General features: G+C 37.6%; 1 protein-coding gene across 1 annotated transcript in view; it reads left to right on the top strand.

The window, feature by feature from the left end:
• Window positions 1–3,094: 3,094 nt before the first annotated feature.
• Window positions 3,095–15,923, top strand: part of LOC139136394 (clotting factor C-like) — a 31,227-nt gene continuing 18,398 nt past the window's right edge. Inside the window, exons 1-2 of the mRNA XM_070704117.1 lie at window positions 3,095–3,164; window positions 15,008–15,166. Coding sequence (XP_070560218.1) covers window positions 3,095–3,164; window positions 15,008–15,166 — 229 coding nt within the window. The remainder of the gene's footprint in view (window positions 3,165–15,007; window positions 15,167–15,923) is intronic.

A 15,923-nucleotide genomic window follows, 5' to 3' on the forward strand; every position in this document is an offset into this window, starting at 1 on the left:
CTCGGTATAATAAACGGGCGCTGTAGCCCTCATGACAAGGTAATAGGTGTTTACTATGATTTTCGTCGACAATCGAAACCACGACGGGTTTCCACAAAGAGATTGAAGATTAAAGGCATCTACACGTGGGATGTTTGACACGGCAAACATCATGCAGCCACAGTCATGGCCAGCAATGAGCTCGTCAGAGTGCATGATGCTTGACGTCTCTTGGACAGCGCATGACAATGATTAAAGAGTCGACGATACCTAAGAAGAGGATCTGATTGTTAAATATGGCGCGCGCTGCATCGAAATTTTAACTTAATAGACCATGTTCCGAACCGCGCGAGACATTCCGAGATGTCGCGAGAATATGTGGTTCGCAGTGGACGTGTTCTCGCAACACAGGACAAACTGCGTAAAACAGGACAAGTCGCTAATTACGTTAAACACTGCATAAAATCTATGAAGTTACAATCTTTGCTCAGTTCTGCACTTTTTCTAGTTCCATACAAAGTTTGACTTGTATTACTAAGCTGGAAAGCTGTTTTCTACGGGCATGTATTAAAGTCTCGCGAGATCTCGCAATCAGCGGAACATCGTCTATTGGATTTGTTTCCTCGTTGATAATTTTACTCATGGAAAAATATGTAATCTGGGGAACTAAAGCACAGATCAGGAGAATATTTTTGCATTTTGCTAAAATATATTTATTTATTTATTCCACATCCGAAAGAAGATGCAAAGACTGTTCATCTGATAAATATGTAATGCCGTTAATTTTCTATTTGTTTGACGTCATCGGATACCAGTGTTTTTCGAGGAGCCGTAGAACTGTAAGCTGAATTTCATGGGAATAAACATCGTTATTACATCTGACAATAAAATCATCTGGCACTTCGTTAAGCTACTAGGTTCAGTTCAGTGTTAACTGCTTAATGGTATCATTTTTGTCTGTGAGTAACATTGAGTTCGGACAACTGATATTGATGGTGGGTGAAGAGCGACTTAGAACGCTCGGTTAATCAAATTTGTTTCGATTTACCAACATTGATTACATTTGTTTTTCTGGCGAATGGAGATGTTATTCAATTTGTTTCAGTAGCCGGTTGCTCATCACACATACTGTAACTGTTCTTAAATTAACGACACATGTTCTTTACTTTATTACGCTTTTGTTCTGTATTTATAAAGATTGTTAATGATAAGCACATAGTGTCTTGATAATGCTAACTGAACTACAACTGTATTATATTTCAATGATGATTCACGTTACAGCTGTAGATTTTCAAATGACAGTTCCAGTGTGACAAGTGTTCGTTCCTGGGTGTTCTTCGTGGTTCGCACGATATTTTCCAGTTCTAGTTATTCTCTTTCTTTATGAATCATTACCATGCAGTATCTTGTTTTCGTCTCCAGTCAAACCAAGGACTACTTTGTTGACTGAAAATTCAGGTGAATTAGACACAAAGATAGTTAGTATCGACGAATGTTACCAACACGATTGGACCATTGTTGCTAAATCAGGGCATGTCATTGCCCTAGATTTCAATGCCTTTAACATCATTGGTTTGGTTGCCTGTTACTTTGTATACGTAAAGGTAAGAACAAAAACACTGTGCTTTAAATCCTATTCAGAATATTATATTATGATTAAAATATCATTTGACGTAACATATTTCACTACAGATGACTGTAGTGCAAAATAAGAAAAAACTAAACGAACGCTACTTGTTTTAATTTCACGTATTACTAAATCAACAACATCCAGCCAAGGCGAGTGTATGATAGCTTCTTCTTTTGACATGCCTGTCCTCTTCTCAATAACAGAAACACGTAAATTAATCTCACAAATTAACTCAGAAATGTTCACTAACGTACTTTAGTCGGTGAAATGGATTTCATATATACAGCATCTAAACCTCATTCTATTAAATTATGAAATGAAATTATGAAGTTGACATCAAAAAATAAACAAAATCAGAATTGAGCATGTAGCGGATGAAAGTATACTTTCTGAAGAAAATTTTGAAACCTGAATGCCACCAAGGGAATGGCCATCCTGGCTAATGATAACCAGTGTATAGGGCTATTTATCAGCACGAAGACATTTGACACATGCTGATATGTTTATAGTGTCTATTTGCATTTATTTTGGGCAGGAAGAAACCATGATGTCAACTGCACGTAACGATTATGTCACTTCTAAATTATATTGTTCAATGATCGATTGCAAATGTATCAATGCATCATTTTGTTGAATAATTCATCTAGTTCATCGTTATGTTAACATTTGAACTTATATGCGTCTCGCTTTGCTGTTGTCCTCGTCCATCAGATTTACACTGGTGATGAAGAATTCGGACCTTTCTGTGGAGATGTACACGTATCAAACTTTCCAACAATCATTCACTCAATAAGTCACGTCATGACAATTCGATATGTAGATCATAGTTATTCAAACGATGGGCTAGTGCAGGCAAGATACAATGTTATAGGTAAATAAACATTATAGGTTTTGATATCTTGTCAGTTATACAGCTATCAGTAATATCATTTTTATTCAATACTAATATAACTCATTCAATCTTTTTTTCAAGATTACGATGTAAAATTATCGCATTGAATTTTAGTACTTTGTCTTATATCAGTTGCCTATATATTTCACAACCAACAGCTTTTGACATGATCAAACGAGAGAGTTTTACATAGGTGTATTCTGGTAATTCCCATGATTAAAAGATATGTACCGAAGTCTTCCATAGGATAGCATCGATCATTGCTATTTATTTTGTTTAACGTCTGTGGATAAATTTTAGGGCACCTAGGAGAGTCAAGTCGTAGCAAGTACGAAATGTGATATTCTCCAGAAAAAAAACAAACAAAACAAAACCAAAGTTAAAACTACTGGTACTTTTATAAAAGGGGCATTTAAAAGCAAACACTAAAATATTTTAAGACGCAAAAAGGTTTTATACAGTAATCATATTTTTCAGATCCTTCTTCAGCACCGAGATGCAGATCTCTGCAGGCACCTGTGCCCGGTCGGATTATTGGACGTAATTCTACTTACGATCAGTTTGTTTGGTTCAAGTGTGGTGATGGGTACAACATGGATGGGTCTATGACTAGACTATGCACAGAAGACCGGACATGGACTGGTGTTCAACCGCACTGCTATCGTAAGTAGACTTTGAAAATTTAAATACGACTCATGTTCAGTTTCTTAATTCATGTAAAATGATGGTTTTGACAGTATCAAATATATCTACTTTTGATAACAAAATATATGTAGTGTGTTTCAGGAACAGAACATATTACCCCATTGACCTTCGACCCTTTTACTCCAAGCAGACTTGCAAAATTCGAAATCATTAACAGACTGTTTACCTTCACTTAAGCAAATGTGTTCGTGCTAAAATGAGTTACATGAAACCATTTTCTGTGGAAAGTTACAATGTTTGTATAAGACGCGCACACGTATTTGACTGAAGAAAACAACTTTGGACTAAAGAGAATTATTATAACTCCTTATTTTGGGAAGGAAAGTTCAAAACAATGTTCATCAAGTTAAAATTACTTGGTTTGTTGAGGGCAGTCATTAGTCACTAGATGCAATCTAGGTAGCAAACAATCTAGTTCGTTCGTGCGTTTGCTCGATCGTCAGTCAGAGAGTCTGTTAGCCAGAGTCAGTCAGAGAGTATATCAGATACTACAGAAAAGTTCGTCAGCTATTACGTTCATCTTATTTCAATAAATTGGTAAATTCGAAAGCATGACGGGGGTAATCTTGACAAAAGTAATGTTCGATAATTTCTCATTAAAACAAACTCTCTCTAGACGAGTTTGGATGCGAATAAGATAATGACAGTCTTCCGATAGAAGTAAAATCTAATGACGATGTTGCCGCGAAAACAAAAATAATCGATCGAGATATGGAAAAAGTAGCTTTGATAGAAGATGATTTTGCACGTCAATAGGTATATCATCTTAGAAGCAATTTTCTTGTTGACTATAAATGCACGGTCTTCATAAGACATGCCAGAAACTATATCGTAATTCTTCCACTGATATAAACAAATTCATTGTAGTTCTGTTGATGATACTGCACGCTGTCACCCATTTGACGAACATGTTAAGGCTTTTCCCGTTGTATTTCAAGCTTAAGAGGGTCATCACATATTTCGACCTTCTGGCCTCTTATCTTTTCCCAATTGATCATGGTATTTGATGGATTTTCATATAAAGTCTCAGCTCAATATTTCAATTATTTTAAGTACAGTATTTTGAGTTATCATGGCTTCAACGTCGTCGACATAGGTAGATACACTGGTTTAGGAAAAGCGTGTCCAGAAATTGACAGCCCTTTGATGTCACATTTATATGACGTAGAGTTTTTATGACACTGAGCAGCCAAGACCACGGTTGATATCGATTAGGTCAGCGAGTCTGCTATCGGGGTTCTGATAAGAGATTAATTTCCGTTTAGAGTAACCTTGTAACAAAGCGGTAACCAATGTAAAGGAGTGCAGGGTATTGACTAGTTAACATGGTGTACATTATCAATAGCTTTCTCCATGTATTGAACCATATATAATTCCACGAGCTATGTCATTGTCGATGGCATATGAGATGCTGTCTCGTTATGAGAGGTTATTATCCGATATCGCCAGATAGTTTTTTGTGTCACTTTTAATGTAATTTGTGACGATGTACGGCACGAGACGAAGTTACTGACAAATGACACTGATAAGACATGTGCACGGGCGGACACAGGCAGAGGCAGTATTTTGTAATAACCGATTTGTCATATACACATTCTCATAATTTTGCAAATGATAGGAAAACTTTAAGTATCGGGGTATTACTTTCTTTGGGCCATGGTTGACATGAACAAGCTTCATTTATAAACTACGCAATGTTTCAACAGGAGTCAACATCACACGCAACGATAAATTTACATCTCATTGCACGCCAAACGGAAAGACAACAGGACTCAGAAACATTGCATGGGAAAAACTTTTTAAGGTAGAATATGTATTCACAATCATTATTAATCCAGACTCTCCTCTACTTCAAAACTGCACATTGAGTAGAGATTGGCCGCCATTTTGTTTGTCTACATTGTGAGTTGCTATGTCAACCCAGTTGTCACACTTATAGAATGGCATGGCAGCTGTACGAGTTCCACAAAATTTCGAAACACAGCTTCGATTTTCCCACAGAACAGAACACTTATTTGGTAAATATAGGAGAAAATTAGATCACCGTTCTAAAATCTACAAAACCAAGGAGAGGGGAAAATAATTTTAAAATACAGTAACAGCCATATCAAATTTGTGTAGAGCAATGAGATTGCTTACACACAACCGTATGCTGTTTTTGTAAGTAGCAGCTACAGCAGTAGCTTTAATACTATAGCGATATTACTATTTTGGGAAAAGAGTATGCATGATACATCTTATTTGAATCAATCACATTTTAGAACTGGAATGGCCGTACATCTAGGAAAATTGTTTACCACATTTCTAACGATTATTTCACCGACGGGCTTTTTGGAATAAAGAGTTCCCTTTTTCTTGTTTTCACAGACCGTTATGGCGAACAAAACGCCCTATTTTCTATGACAAAGAGAACACTCATTTATACTCATTTTCCACGAGAGACCCACAACCGGACATATCTAAAGGTGTAATTGTCACACCAGGAAAAACAAGAAGTCCACATATGCTTTTAATGATACATGAGAGGAAATGCCAAGAGGATTTGACCGGTTAAGAAGGGCTTGACACCGCAATTTCTGCGTAGTGAAGCTTCATTACGTATTCATGGTGACCCCTGGCCAGCTGTCAATATCTTTTGGGCTTTTGTCTTTTGGCCTGCTTTGCATATGACGTCGTTGGACACGACCTGCCAATCACCCAGGTAGTCAATTAAACTATTAATTGAGTGTTTACCGACCCACGTAACACTATCCAGCAGTATCAGTCATATTTTAATCGCATGGCCCGGGTGAGCACAACGTAGGAACGCGTGTATTTCTAGGTGTACGTTTCACTTGTGGTGTTGTTTGTACCATCGTGCGTTTGAAGTCCTTGTTTCACCTACAGTATTACCTTCAAGGTGACAGGCTTACTATTAAAGTTCAGTATCATGGCACCGAGTTCTGCCCACGGTGAAAACCACCTGTTTTGCCTACTAATTACTGCCCGTCGCTGCCCGTCCTGAATGTAGCCTATGTATAGCTACAGTAATCAGTCAATATATCATACCCCGCGCCTTATACTTTTTATATAAAGTTATAAAATCATAGTCCGAGCCGCAAAATTGTTGACTTTCGATCCGATATACAGGCTGATCGTTGAATCGCACCGGCGCATTCATGTTTACTTGCCCCATAAGCTTACTACTCTGCAAAGGGTGGGTAGATGGAATTCCTGGGCCAAAAATGAACACCGGGGCGAAACTTTTTGTGAATCCATGTGAAAACATAAATCATTTATCAGTTTTGATATATACTCCTAAATTATAAGTTTGATAAAAATCGAGACCACATTCGAGGGCTATGCAGACTGTCCATGTACGCACACACAGTGACAAGAAGGCGGCAAACACCTACTCACCAAGCACATCGAATCGGCGAAAAGAAGCATAAAAAAGCTAGGCTCATCGCCAAAACAAACGCGCCAAGCGCTAACAAAAACCCATACCAAGCGGCCTTTTCAGGGCCACCAAATACTCCAAAAAGAGAACTACCCAAAAAAAACCATAAAATGACATAGAACACACAAACACTTAAAAGAAATAACAAAAATCGTACACATAACAAACAACTGAAACACAACATTAAATACAAAATAAACAATCACCGTAACGTAACAGAAAAAATGGCCGTGGAAATAAATCAGCTATTTCCAAAGAAAAGCCGACAACAACATGAAATTCAGCAAGAACCTATCATCGCTCAAACTATGAAACTCCGAAAAATAGCACTAGGCAAAAGCCTTAAAATTCATTCGGACACCAACAAAACCAAACAGAATAAAACCACCTCAGGATTTCAACAAATACAGTCGTAAAATGTGACTACGCTACATCGTGAGACACAAACAATCGCAACAACATCAATTCAAAGAAAAGTCAAATTGGACTCCCCGAACAACAACAAAAAAAAAACAAAAACTTGAAAGCTATCTGAAGCTGCTAAACTCGCACTTCTATCCTTTCAAACAAGGAAACAAAACATGTCGCGTGCCAAAAGAATCGCGATAAACCAGCTTGCAAACAATAGACAAATTTTGGGAAAAAACCCTTCGACAAGGGTCGGATTTTCGTCATTGTCAACACAAACGATTACGTACTCGAATGCGAAAGGCAATTACGCAACACTCAGTATTATACACAACAAGCCAGAACAAACAGTAGACAAAGTAAACGAACTATTAATCAAAATGTGCGAGAACAAGCACATTGTAAGTATCTTGATCCAATAAACATAAAATCCGTACCCCACAGTGGTACTTATTGCCTAAAAATTCACAAACCTCCGCAAAAATCTAAAAGACACACCAGTCAAAACAAAATTTACCGAAGTAAAGAAACATAGAACAAACAAACCGAACCACCAAACGGACTCACAACGTGACCAAAAATTAATATACTTGCCTCGCTACTCGAAGAGCAAGACTACTAAAATGCATTAAAATAAATTTTCACAAACACAAACTAAGGAAAGAATCTACACTGCGACTGATAAGAAACCACACTCGGGTTTCGCCGCAAGCGTCAAAGGGCCACTCTATTAACTTTGTAACACCATAGGCCCGGCTGCGTCTCGCCATAAGCTTTCCCCACACAAACAAAACATTACCGTACACGCTAATCCAAACTTCCCTACAAATATCCAAAGCGAAACAAACATTTCATTAACACAAACAATCGGATAAGAAAAATAAAGTCATCTGCCACTTTGAAATTTCTGTATACGCGGTTTGGCATAACTCTCTTCAATCGAAAGTCGGGCGATTTCATGGTTCTTTGGCGCACTTAAGTGTACGTCGAGCTTAAGGAATGTGGTTACATTCGCGATATTTTATTCGAAATTATTTCTTCTAGGGAAAATGCACATAATTTATGCTGTTGTAAATACTGGCCGCTCATAAACAAGACAATAAACTCAATATGTGTGCATCTTTACTTTTATTGTCAAAGTACCACCGACACCCACAAAAAACAAATGGTTCAGTCCAGGTATTTGCAACTCTGCCTTCCGACTGGTCTACAGGAAATCAATCATAGGTGTCTTCTGGCACGCGTATGCGCCAGTCACCTAGGCGATGGTAAACCGCACCACTTATCACCATCGGGAAGGTACTCCTCCCCTATACCACTGACGATCCCACCCTCAAAGCACTGCGTCATTCGACCAAGCAATGTTATTGTAATTTCCTGCAAAAATTAACAGCGAGGTTAACCGGTCAAATCCTCTTGGCATTTCCTGGCATGATCTTTATGATATCTGTGATATTTCCGATAAAGTCATGTATTTTATATCACAGCCCCTCTATGTACTTGTATCAACGATCTCCTCTCCCTCCAATTAACACGCTAATTGCGACCTCTGATCACTTTATAAACACTGTTATTAGTCCATAACGTTGATATACTTATGACTTGTGCATTCATGTTCTCTGTGTATCACGAAATCTTCACTGATTGATTTAATTCCCTAATAAGGTAATTACATATGCGAAACAGTAATTTGGCGATTAGGAATTGTTTTAGTGCCAATTGTCATTTTAGTTATTACCATCAACCAACCTTTGTTGACAGGCAGTGCTGTCTAATGTATAGGTTGTGCATGGATCTGATTCTGCGCTATCACCTCAATTTAAATTGGCATTCAGTGTACAAATAAAATTTCCATTCCATGTAGCAGAAACTCCGTTTAGACTCAATGAAAGAGAGGTGGGTTGACAAAAACAGTGTGGGCGTTCTTTGTATATGTTTATGAGCACAATAGCCATGCTTTACGGTTGCCTACCAAGCCCTAGGGAAAAGACAGTCAATGTCTTGGGTTTGGTAAATTCTTACCAGAGAATACGACGATGCCATGGCTAAACACACACACACACAGCGATACCACCAGTAATCCCCAGTTCTGTGATCTGTTACCCACTTAAGAACCTTCAAGAGGTAAGAACTGAGTTGTTCGCCCGCTGCTTGTGGAAGGTCTGATCTCTTCACTCGCCTGTTGAAGCAATGCATACAGTTATGATATCACAAACCCTTGCTTATAATCCCTTGCGGTTTCGGTTGCGCTCAAATTGCGTGCAAGTTGCAAGTCTTGCAAGTCTTGTGCTTCATTTGTGTCAATACGAAGAAATTGTCTGAAGTGGTATTGCGAAATAGATAGGTGTTAATTACTAGTAGAGAAACTGGAAACTTTGTCACTAAAAAACAAAGTAAAGAGTTGCGAATCTTTTCTTCTTGATCTTTGCAATAGGCATGCTGCGAAATTGCAGAAAACCAGACAAGTGCAACTTGTGAGTGTCTGGCTCAGTTGCACTGAAAACAGCACTGAGGTGAGCAGCGCCCTCTACCTTACAGTTATCGACGTCGCGAATTTTACACTTGACCATGGTTAGCCATGACTTGATTTGGCTGACTTTAGTAATTCGCAATTTTACTGCAATGACTGTATGCATATCTCAATAAATTACATTGCCGTACAGCAATATATATTAGTCCTACGTTTGATAATTCAAGATAGTCACAAAGCTTAGTAGCCGCTGTGACACAGATATCGTAACATTTCTGTCTGAGCGCTCTACACGCCACGAGCGTGTCCGATGTCTGTAGTTCATTGCATGTTGTCACTGTTCAAACTGCTCCTCAAACCGTTGACGTTCTTCAAGCAGTTCAAAGTTGACCGTCAAAACTTTTCAGTCAGCTTCGCTTGTACCCATAGAATCTGTTTCGCACTTCGAGGCTCACTATGTATGTGTAACGGTTTTTAATGGCATTGAATGAATCACAGACTAAAAAAGCAGACCTGAAGTATGGGTCTAAGGTCTAGCTACTGGATCAGCTACTGGAGACGTGAGACTCAGAAACGCACATTGCTTAAACGTTTGGGACATTCCATCGATCACACCACGGTACATCTATCACCATGATTACATGCAGTGGCAAAAAGGGAGCAACCATTGGTTAACAATGTGTCTAACCTGTTACATGCTCAAATAAATTATATGCATGACAAGAGACCAGCCAAATTTTGGTTAACTTTGTAAAATTTTACCTTGAATAGGGTTCATCTGTTTACCTAATCACGAATTCAAATGTGTTCATAGATTTTACGAAAATTGAGATATACTAAAGTCAAAACGAATGCACGTGGGTATGGCTCGCCAAGCGTTGCAAAATTAAAAAAAAACCAAAAAAACAATTGTATGTTCCAAATTTTGATATTTGTTTTCTAAACTCTCATGCTTGTGTTCTTAAAATGTGTGTTTATGTTCATAAAAACCATGCTTGTATTCAAAACTTTCATATTTGTCTTCTAAAAAATTATGTTGATGTTCATGAGGCGTATGTGTCACATTTCAAGCTTTGTTCATGAAAGGTCATTCGTGTTTTCGTTGTACAATTTACATATTAAAAAAATTATGTCCATTTCTCCCTGTTAATAATGGGGGCTCTGGGTGCTCTTGGTGCCCTTTATTGAAACAGCTGGATTTTATAAGGTAAAATGGCAGCAACAGGAACCGTGGAACTAAGTGATTGTGCTACTCAGATCTCATTGTTAACAAAGTTAGAGAGTTGATAAATTCATGTGAGAGGTCTTTTTCAGCGAGTATACCGATTTTGTACAGGTAATAGTTGACCAAATGAGGAGGTGTCTTCAAACCAAATTAATATTCTTCTTGACTATCAGATTTACAGCTTATTAGATGATGATAGCAAGTTACGTATTGGCATGATTATCTACAGCCTACCGTCATCATGTACATATTCCTTGGGGTTTTTTGAGAGGGTTTAGGTGCTTTTAGATTGTTTCGTTGTTTGATTGTTTCTTTGAAGGATGTCATATCGGCTATTGGCTCTTGGCAGTTTACGATAATAACAATTATAATATTAAAAAAAACTGCTCACTGCATCATTTCTCCCAAGCAGAAACCTAGGATGTGAAACAAATCTATAATTCATTCCTGCCTCATTATGGAAAATATTTTCACTGGTTGTGCATTTTTCAACTGAAATAGTTTTCATCATTCCATTTTGTACAAGTTATGTAACTAGTTTACCCTAATTGCTAATGCCATTTATTTTGCGTGCCATCAGACAGTCTAACTATTATGTGACACGCGTATGAAACGCCACGAATGTGTCACTAAAAATCACTTATCATCATGACAATAAGTAAATATATTGACATCGACGCGTTATGTGTATACACTGACATGGTGTCATCAACACAAAAACTTTATGCTTCTCCATCCCGTCGCGAAAAAACTTGTTTGACTAACCCTACTGCAGTTTACGTCAAATCTCATTTTGGCTATCCACAAGAATTCGTTTACCTTCAACAGATTTAGTATTTTTCTATGATAAAATATTCCAAAACTTTCAACGACAACGCTCCAAAGTTCTAGCTAGACTGGTCTGTTATGATAGAGACTGACAGAGCTGTGTCAAAACAAGAATATTGATTTCACTTTCTGCAATAAAAAGTGTCAAAAGGATACCGTTCATACTTTGTCTATATGGAATAACTATAGTCTTCGTTTACTTGCAGACAGGGTTATTAATGATGGTCAGCGTTGCAACAGATTCTGATTAGAAACAAAAATATGAATCTTTGTAATACATAAATATTGTATTTGAATGACCTTTATTTGCTGATAAATTAAAAATAAAATTTGCTTTCAGTTTCAGACTGATTAATATCTGCCAAGGAAATATCCGTTGTAAAACGGATGTGTATGTGTTTTTTGTTCCCAGCTGCATACAGAGTGATAAATGAAAGCACCGGCGTTATCCGCTTTCCACCTTACATATACATCTATGACGATATCGAATGGAAAATCACGGTAGAAATTGGGTACGTCATCCATCTGGAATTCGATCACTTTGCTGTCGGTAAACTACGTACTAGGAGACAGAAATGTTCTAAGGGCTTGAAGGTATGGACGACAATGATCGAAATATAATGTGTACATTCACATTACACTCATAACAAAAGAAATGTCTGATTACAATACACACGCCCAGGTTTACCGGGTACATTACATTGTGGATGGCCGGGTACATAAGCGTGGACTTCCACTCTATGAAAACATTAAGAAATGAGATTTACCCTCCGTGTTGAAACCACAATGACAAGCTTTGAAGTATATCAATATGTCAAAAATTACATTATCAGAAGTCGTCGTATATATATTTCTAATAATGCCATTAATATATACTTCTGGTCAGTCCAAGCCACGACGGCTAAACGAGCGCTTTATTAGAAAGAAAGGTACCTAAAACATTTGTTTTCTTTGGCCATAGGCTGTAGTCAAAGCCATCTCCACAAGCCAAGCAATCTAATTTTTAGCTACCATTGACTATAGTCTATAGAAGCTATTGGGATGGGTATCCGTCCGGCGTCCGTCGTCAGTATGTATGTATGTATGTATGTATGTATGTATGTATGTATGTATGTATGTATGTATGTGTGTGTGTGTGTGTGTGTGTGTGTGTGTGTGTGTGTGTGTGTGTGTGTGTGTGTGTGTGTGTGTGTGTGTGTGTGTGTGTGTGTGTATGTATGTATGTATGTATGTATGTATGTATGTATGTATGTATGTATGTATGTATGTCCGTTTGTGAGGCGTCCGTCCACTCAAATATCTTGAGAACCACAGTACTTACTGATTTGATATTTGTTGTGTAGATGAAAAATATGATTTTGAGAAACTATTTTTTAATTTTTTGATATTGTTGAAAATAGGCAAATTAATGCCAAAAAAGGTGTTTTTGGTAAAAAATCTTCTTCTTCATAACCGCTGGTCAGACAGCTTTGTTATTTGGTATACAGGTCCCTAGGGGTAACCCAACTTAGATTTGTTCAAATTGTGATGAAATATGCAAATGTGTATTTTTAAGGAATTTTTTTGTCATTTTTGGTCAAAATTTGACTTACATTGTATGTAATTCTTGTACTGTGTAAACCCTATCAATTCACCCAGAAAAAAAATAATTAATATGATTTTAAATAATTGAATTAATAAGGAAATCATCAAAGCCAAAATAATTTTAGTGTAGAATTATCAGAAAGTCAACTTTTTTTGACAGTTCATAGTGAAATGGTTACCATATTGGAGGATTAAAACATGTAAAGGCAACTTTCCTGAATCCCAACTTTGACATATTCTGAACCGTCATTTATTGTGCCCTGTATGTTATCTAAAAGAAATTGCTCAAAATAGTCAATAGAGATAGAGATAGAGAAAGTTCTAATTTCCATTTATGGTGGCTTGGTAAGGATAAAATAAAATTACTTTTTGAGAAAAAAAATAGAGTGGTCAATTAAAAGAGTGGTCAAAGTGATAGGGTTTTTATGGTAAAGCTGGGCTGTAAGATTCCTCATGTGCTATTTGTAGCAATTATGCAATCTGTGTAAACAGTGCAATGAAAGTTACATGATTCCTTATAATGCTTTTGATGACCTTGAACTTCTTAAGTTTCAAGCATTTGTCTCTTCAGTGTGCTTTCTCTGAATATGTACAGTCTCAACTTATTCAACAGAACTCACTTACAATGTTACAATGTTACTTAGCCGGCTATTGAACCACTCTTTTTTGGGAGTGGAGATTTAGCCGAGCGGTTCTGTCTGTGGCCTCTCAGCTAGGCGACTGATGCCGTATGTTGTGGGTTCGAATCCGATTGAAAACTATCCGTATTAATCAAAGATATCCACCTTCTTCATCAGTACATGTGTCACAAAAGGTTATTCTCTACATAACACAGCAGAGCTCTGTCAACTGTTGAGTTGCTTGTTCTTTCAAAACCGCTGGTCAGACAGCTTTAATATTTGGTTTACAAGTCCCTAGGATGACCTAAGTGAGATAATTCATACAGTCAGGAAATACTTAATTTTGTATCCATGTCTATTTTAGCTTCAGGGACTTTGGCCCTGTTTAAGTATCCTTTAGGCCAGAAAATAATGGGGTTTCTCTTCCATCCTACGTCTATTAGGAAGATGATCCGGCGAAGCATTGTTTCGTTTTATGTTAGTTTACTTTTTAAGATCATAAGATCGGCATTTCAACCACTATGCAAAGACAAGGACTGTACAGCACAGACATATATGTATGACCCTCTGTATATTACATTTTAATCGTGATCATACCCTGCAAGGATTATGGCAAGTATCAGAAACACAAGATTCTGGTTTGTGGCTAAAGGATGGTCGTCCATTTTCTTTCAATCATATTTTTACCATTTCGACTTGACTTCTGACACCGAGAGCCTGAGGTTATTCTGTTTATGATTTAAACAAGGAAACAACGTGTCACTTTTGTGTATTATCATCTCTGTCTGTCTGTCTGTCTGTCTGTCTCTCTCTCTCTCTGTCTGTCTGTCTGTCTGTCTGTCTGTCTGTCTGTCTGTCTGTCTGTCTCTCTCTCTCTCTCTCTCTCTCTCTCTCTCTCTCTCTCTCTCTCTCTCTCTCTCTCTCTCTCTCTCTCTCCTCTCTCTCTCTCTCTCTCTCTCTCTCTCTCTCTCTCTCTCTCTCTCATATATGGACTAAAACCAACAGATCATACAATTCTTACTTTTACGACAAATCGCCACTTCTTGAGAGCTGCAGCGTCATCTGATATCATCCGTTATGTTCACCATGATTCATAATAGAATCTGAATGTACGCGTCAGTCTTATAAGGGAAAAGAGGCTTGTGCATTTCAACATTCCAAATTACCGTCTCACATTTTGGCTCATCTGCCACATTGAACGTCGTTTTTCCTTGCTCTACTTGGCAGATTGGGAAGGAACGCAGGTGTTAGATCATTTGTGCGGAGACAATAGTGCCAACAACTTACCAGCAGCAATTCAGTCCTCTGGCAACGTCATGGAGTTAAAGCACGATCCACTGTGGAATATAAACCCAGATAACTTTATCGCACGGTATTACGTTCATGGTATGTCTTACCGAGCACAGTTTCATCACCAATAAATGTTTTAGTGTAAAAATATTAAACTCTCACCTCGCATTATATTGCCTTATAACGTTTAAGCGCGTTTAAACCTGTGATATCCTTCCATCTCAAAACCATAGGCAAAAGTGAATAAATAGCAAAGGTATTTGATGGTTTGCAAGGCGATAAAACTCTGTTCTTGCCCGAACATAAATCAACTTCATTCTTATATCTTCTAGGTATACGATTTGTCATAGGATCAAGCACCGACTTGATTTTTCATGCGTACAATACGACTGCGCGTGTAATCAAATTAAATATAGAATGTGACACAAGAATACAGTACTACTTAAATCACGTATCAAGAGCCATACTTCTTAAAGCAGTAAACATAATGTGTAAAGTATGCTTTGTACTTTGTGTCATACAGTAAAATGATTTAATTACTTATTTTGTTTATTTATACACTGATGAATACATTGGTTTGCGTTGTCAACACGGGAACTAAACATACAGTCCAAATTGTGGAGTTTCCAATACTGTCAGGCGTAATTATTATCTAGGGGGTAAAATATTAGTCAATAACAAAGAAATCAACTCTGCCAAAAGTATAAATATTGTCGGGAACGAGTTCACGACTAGTCATGACACGTGACCATCAAACATTTAGCTGGATGTTCAGAACACATAATTTGCAAGCCTCGTTTGTGCGGATCTGGTGTTGTTGTGTTGACTTCACCCGACCTCCTTCTGAACAATG

The sequence above is a fragment of the Ptychodera flava genome, chromosome 7 (genome assembly GCF_041260155.1).
Source record: "Ptychodera flava strain L36383 chromosome 7, AS_Pfla_20210202, whole genome shotgun sequence".
Lineage (NCBI taxonomy): Eukaryota > Metazoa > Hemichordata > Enteropneusta > Ptychoderidae > Ptychodera > Ptychodera flava.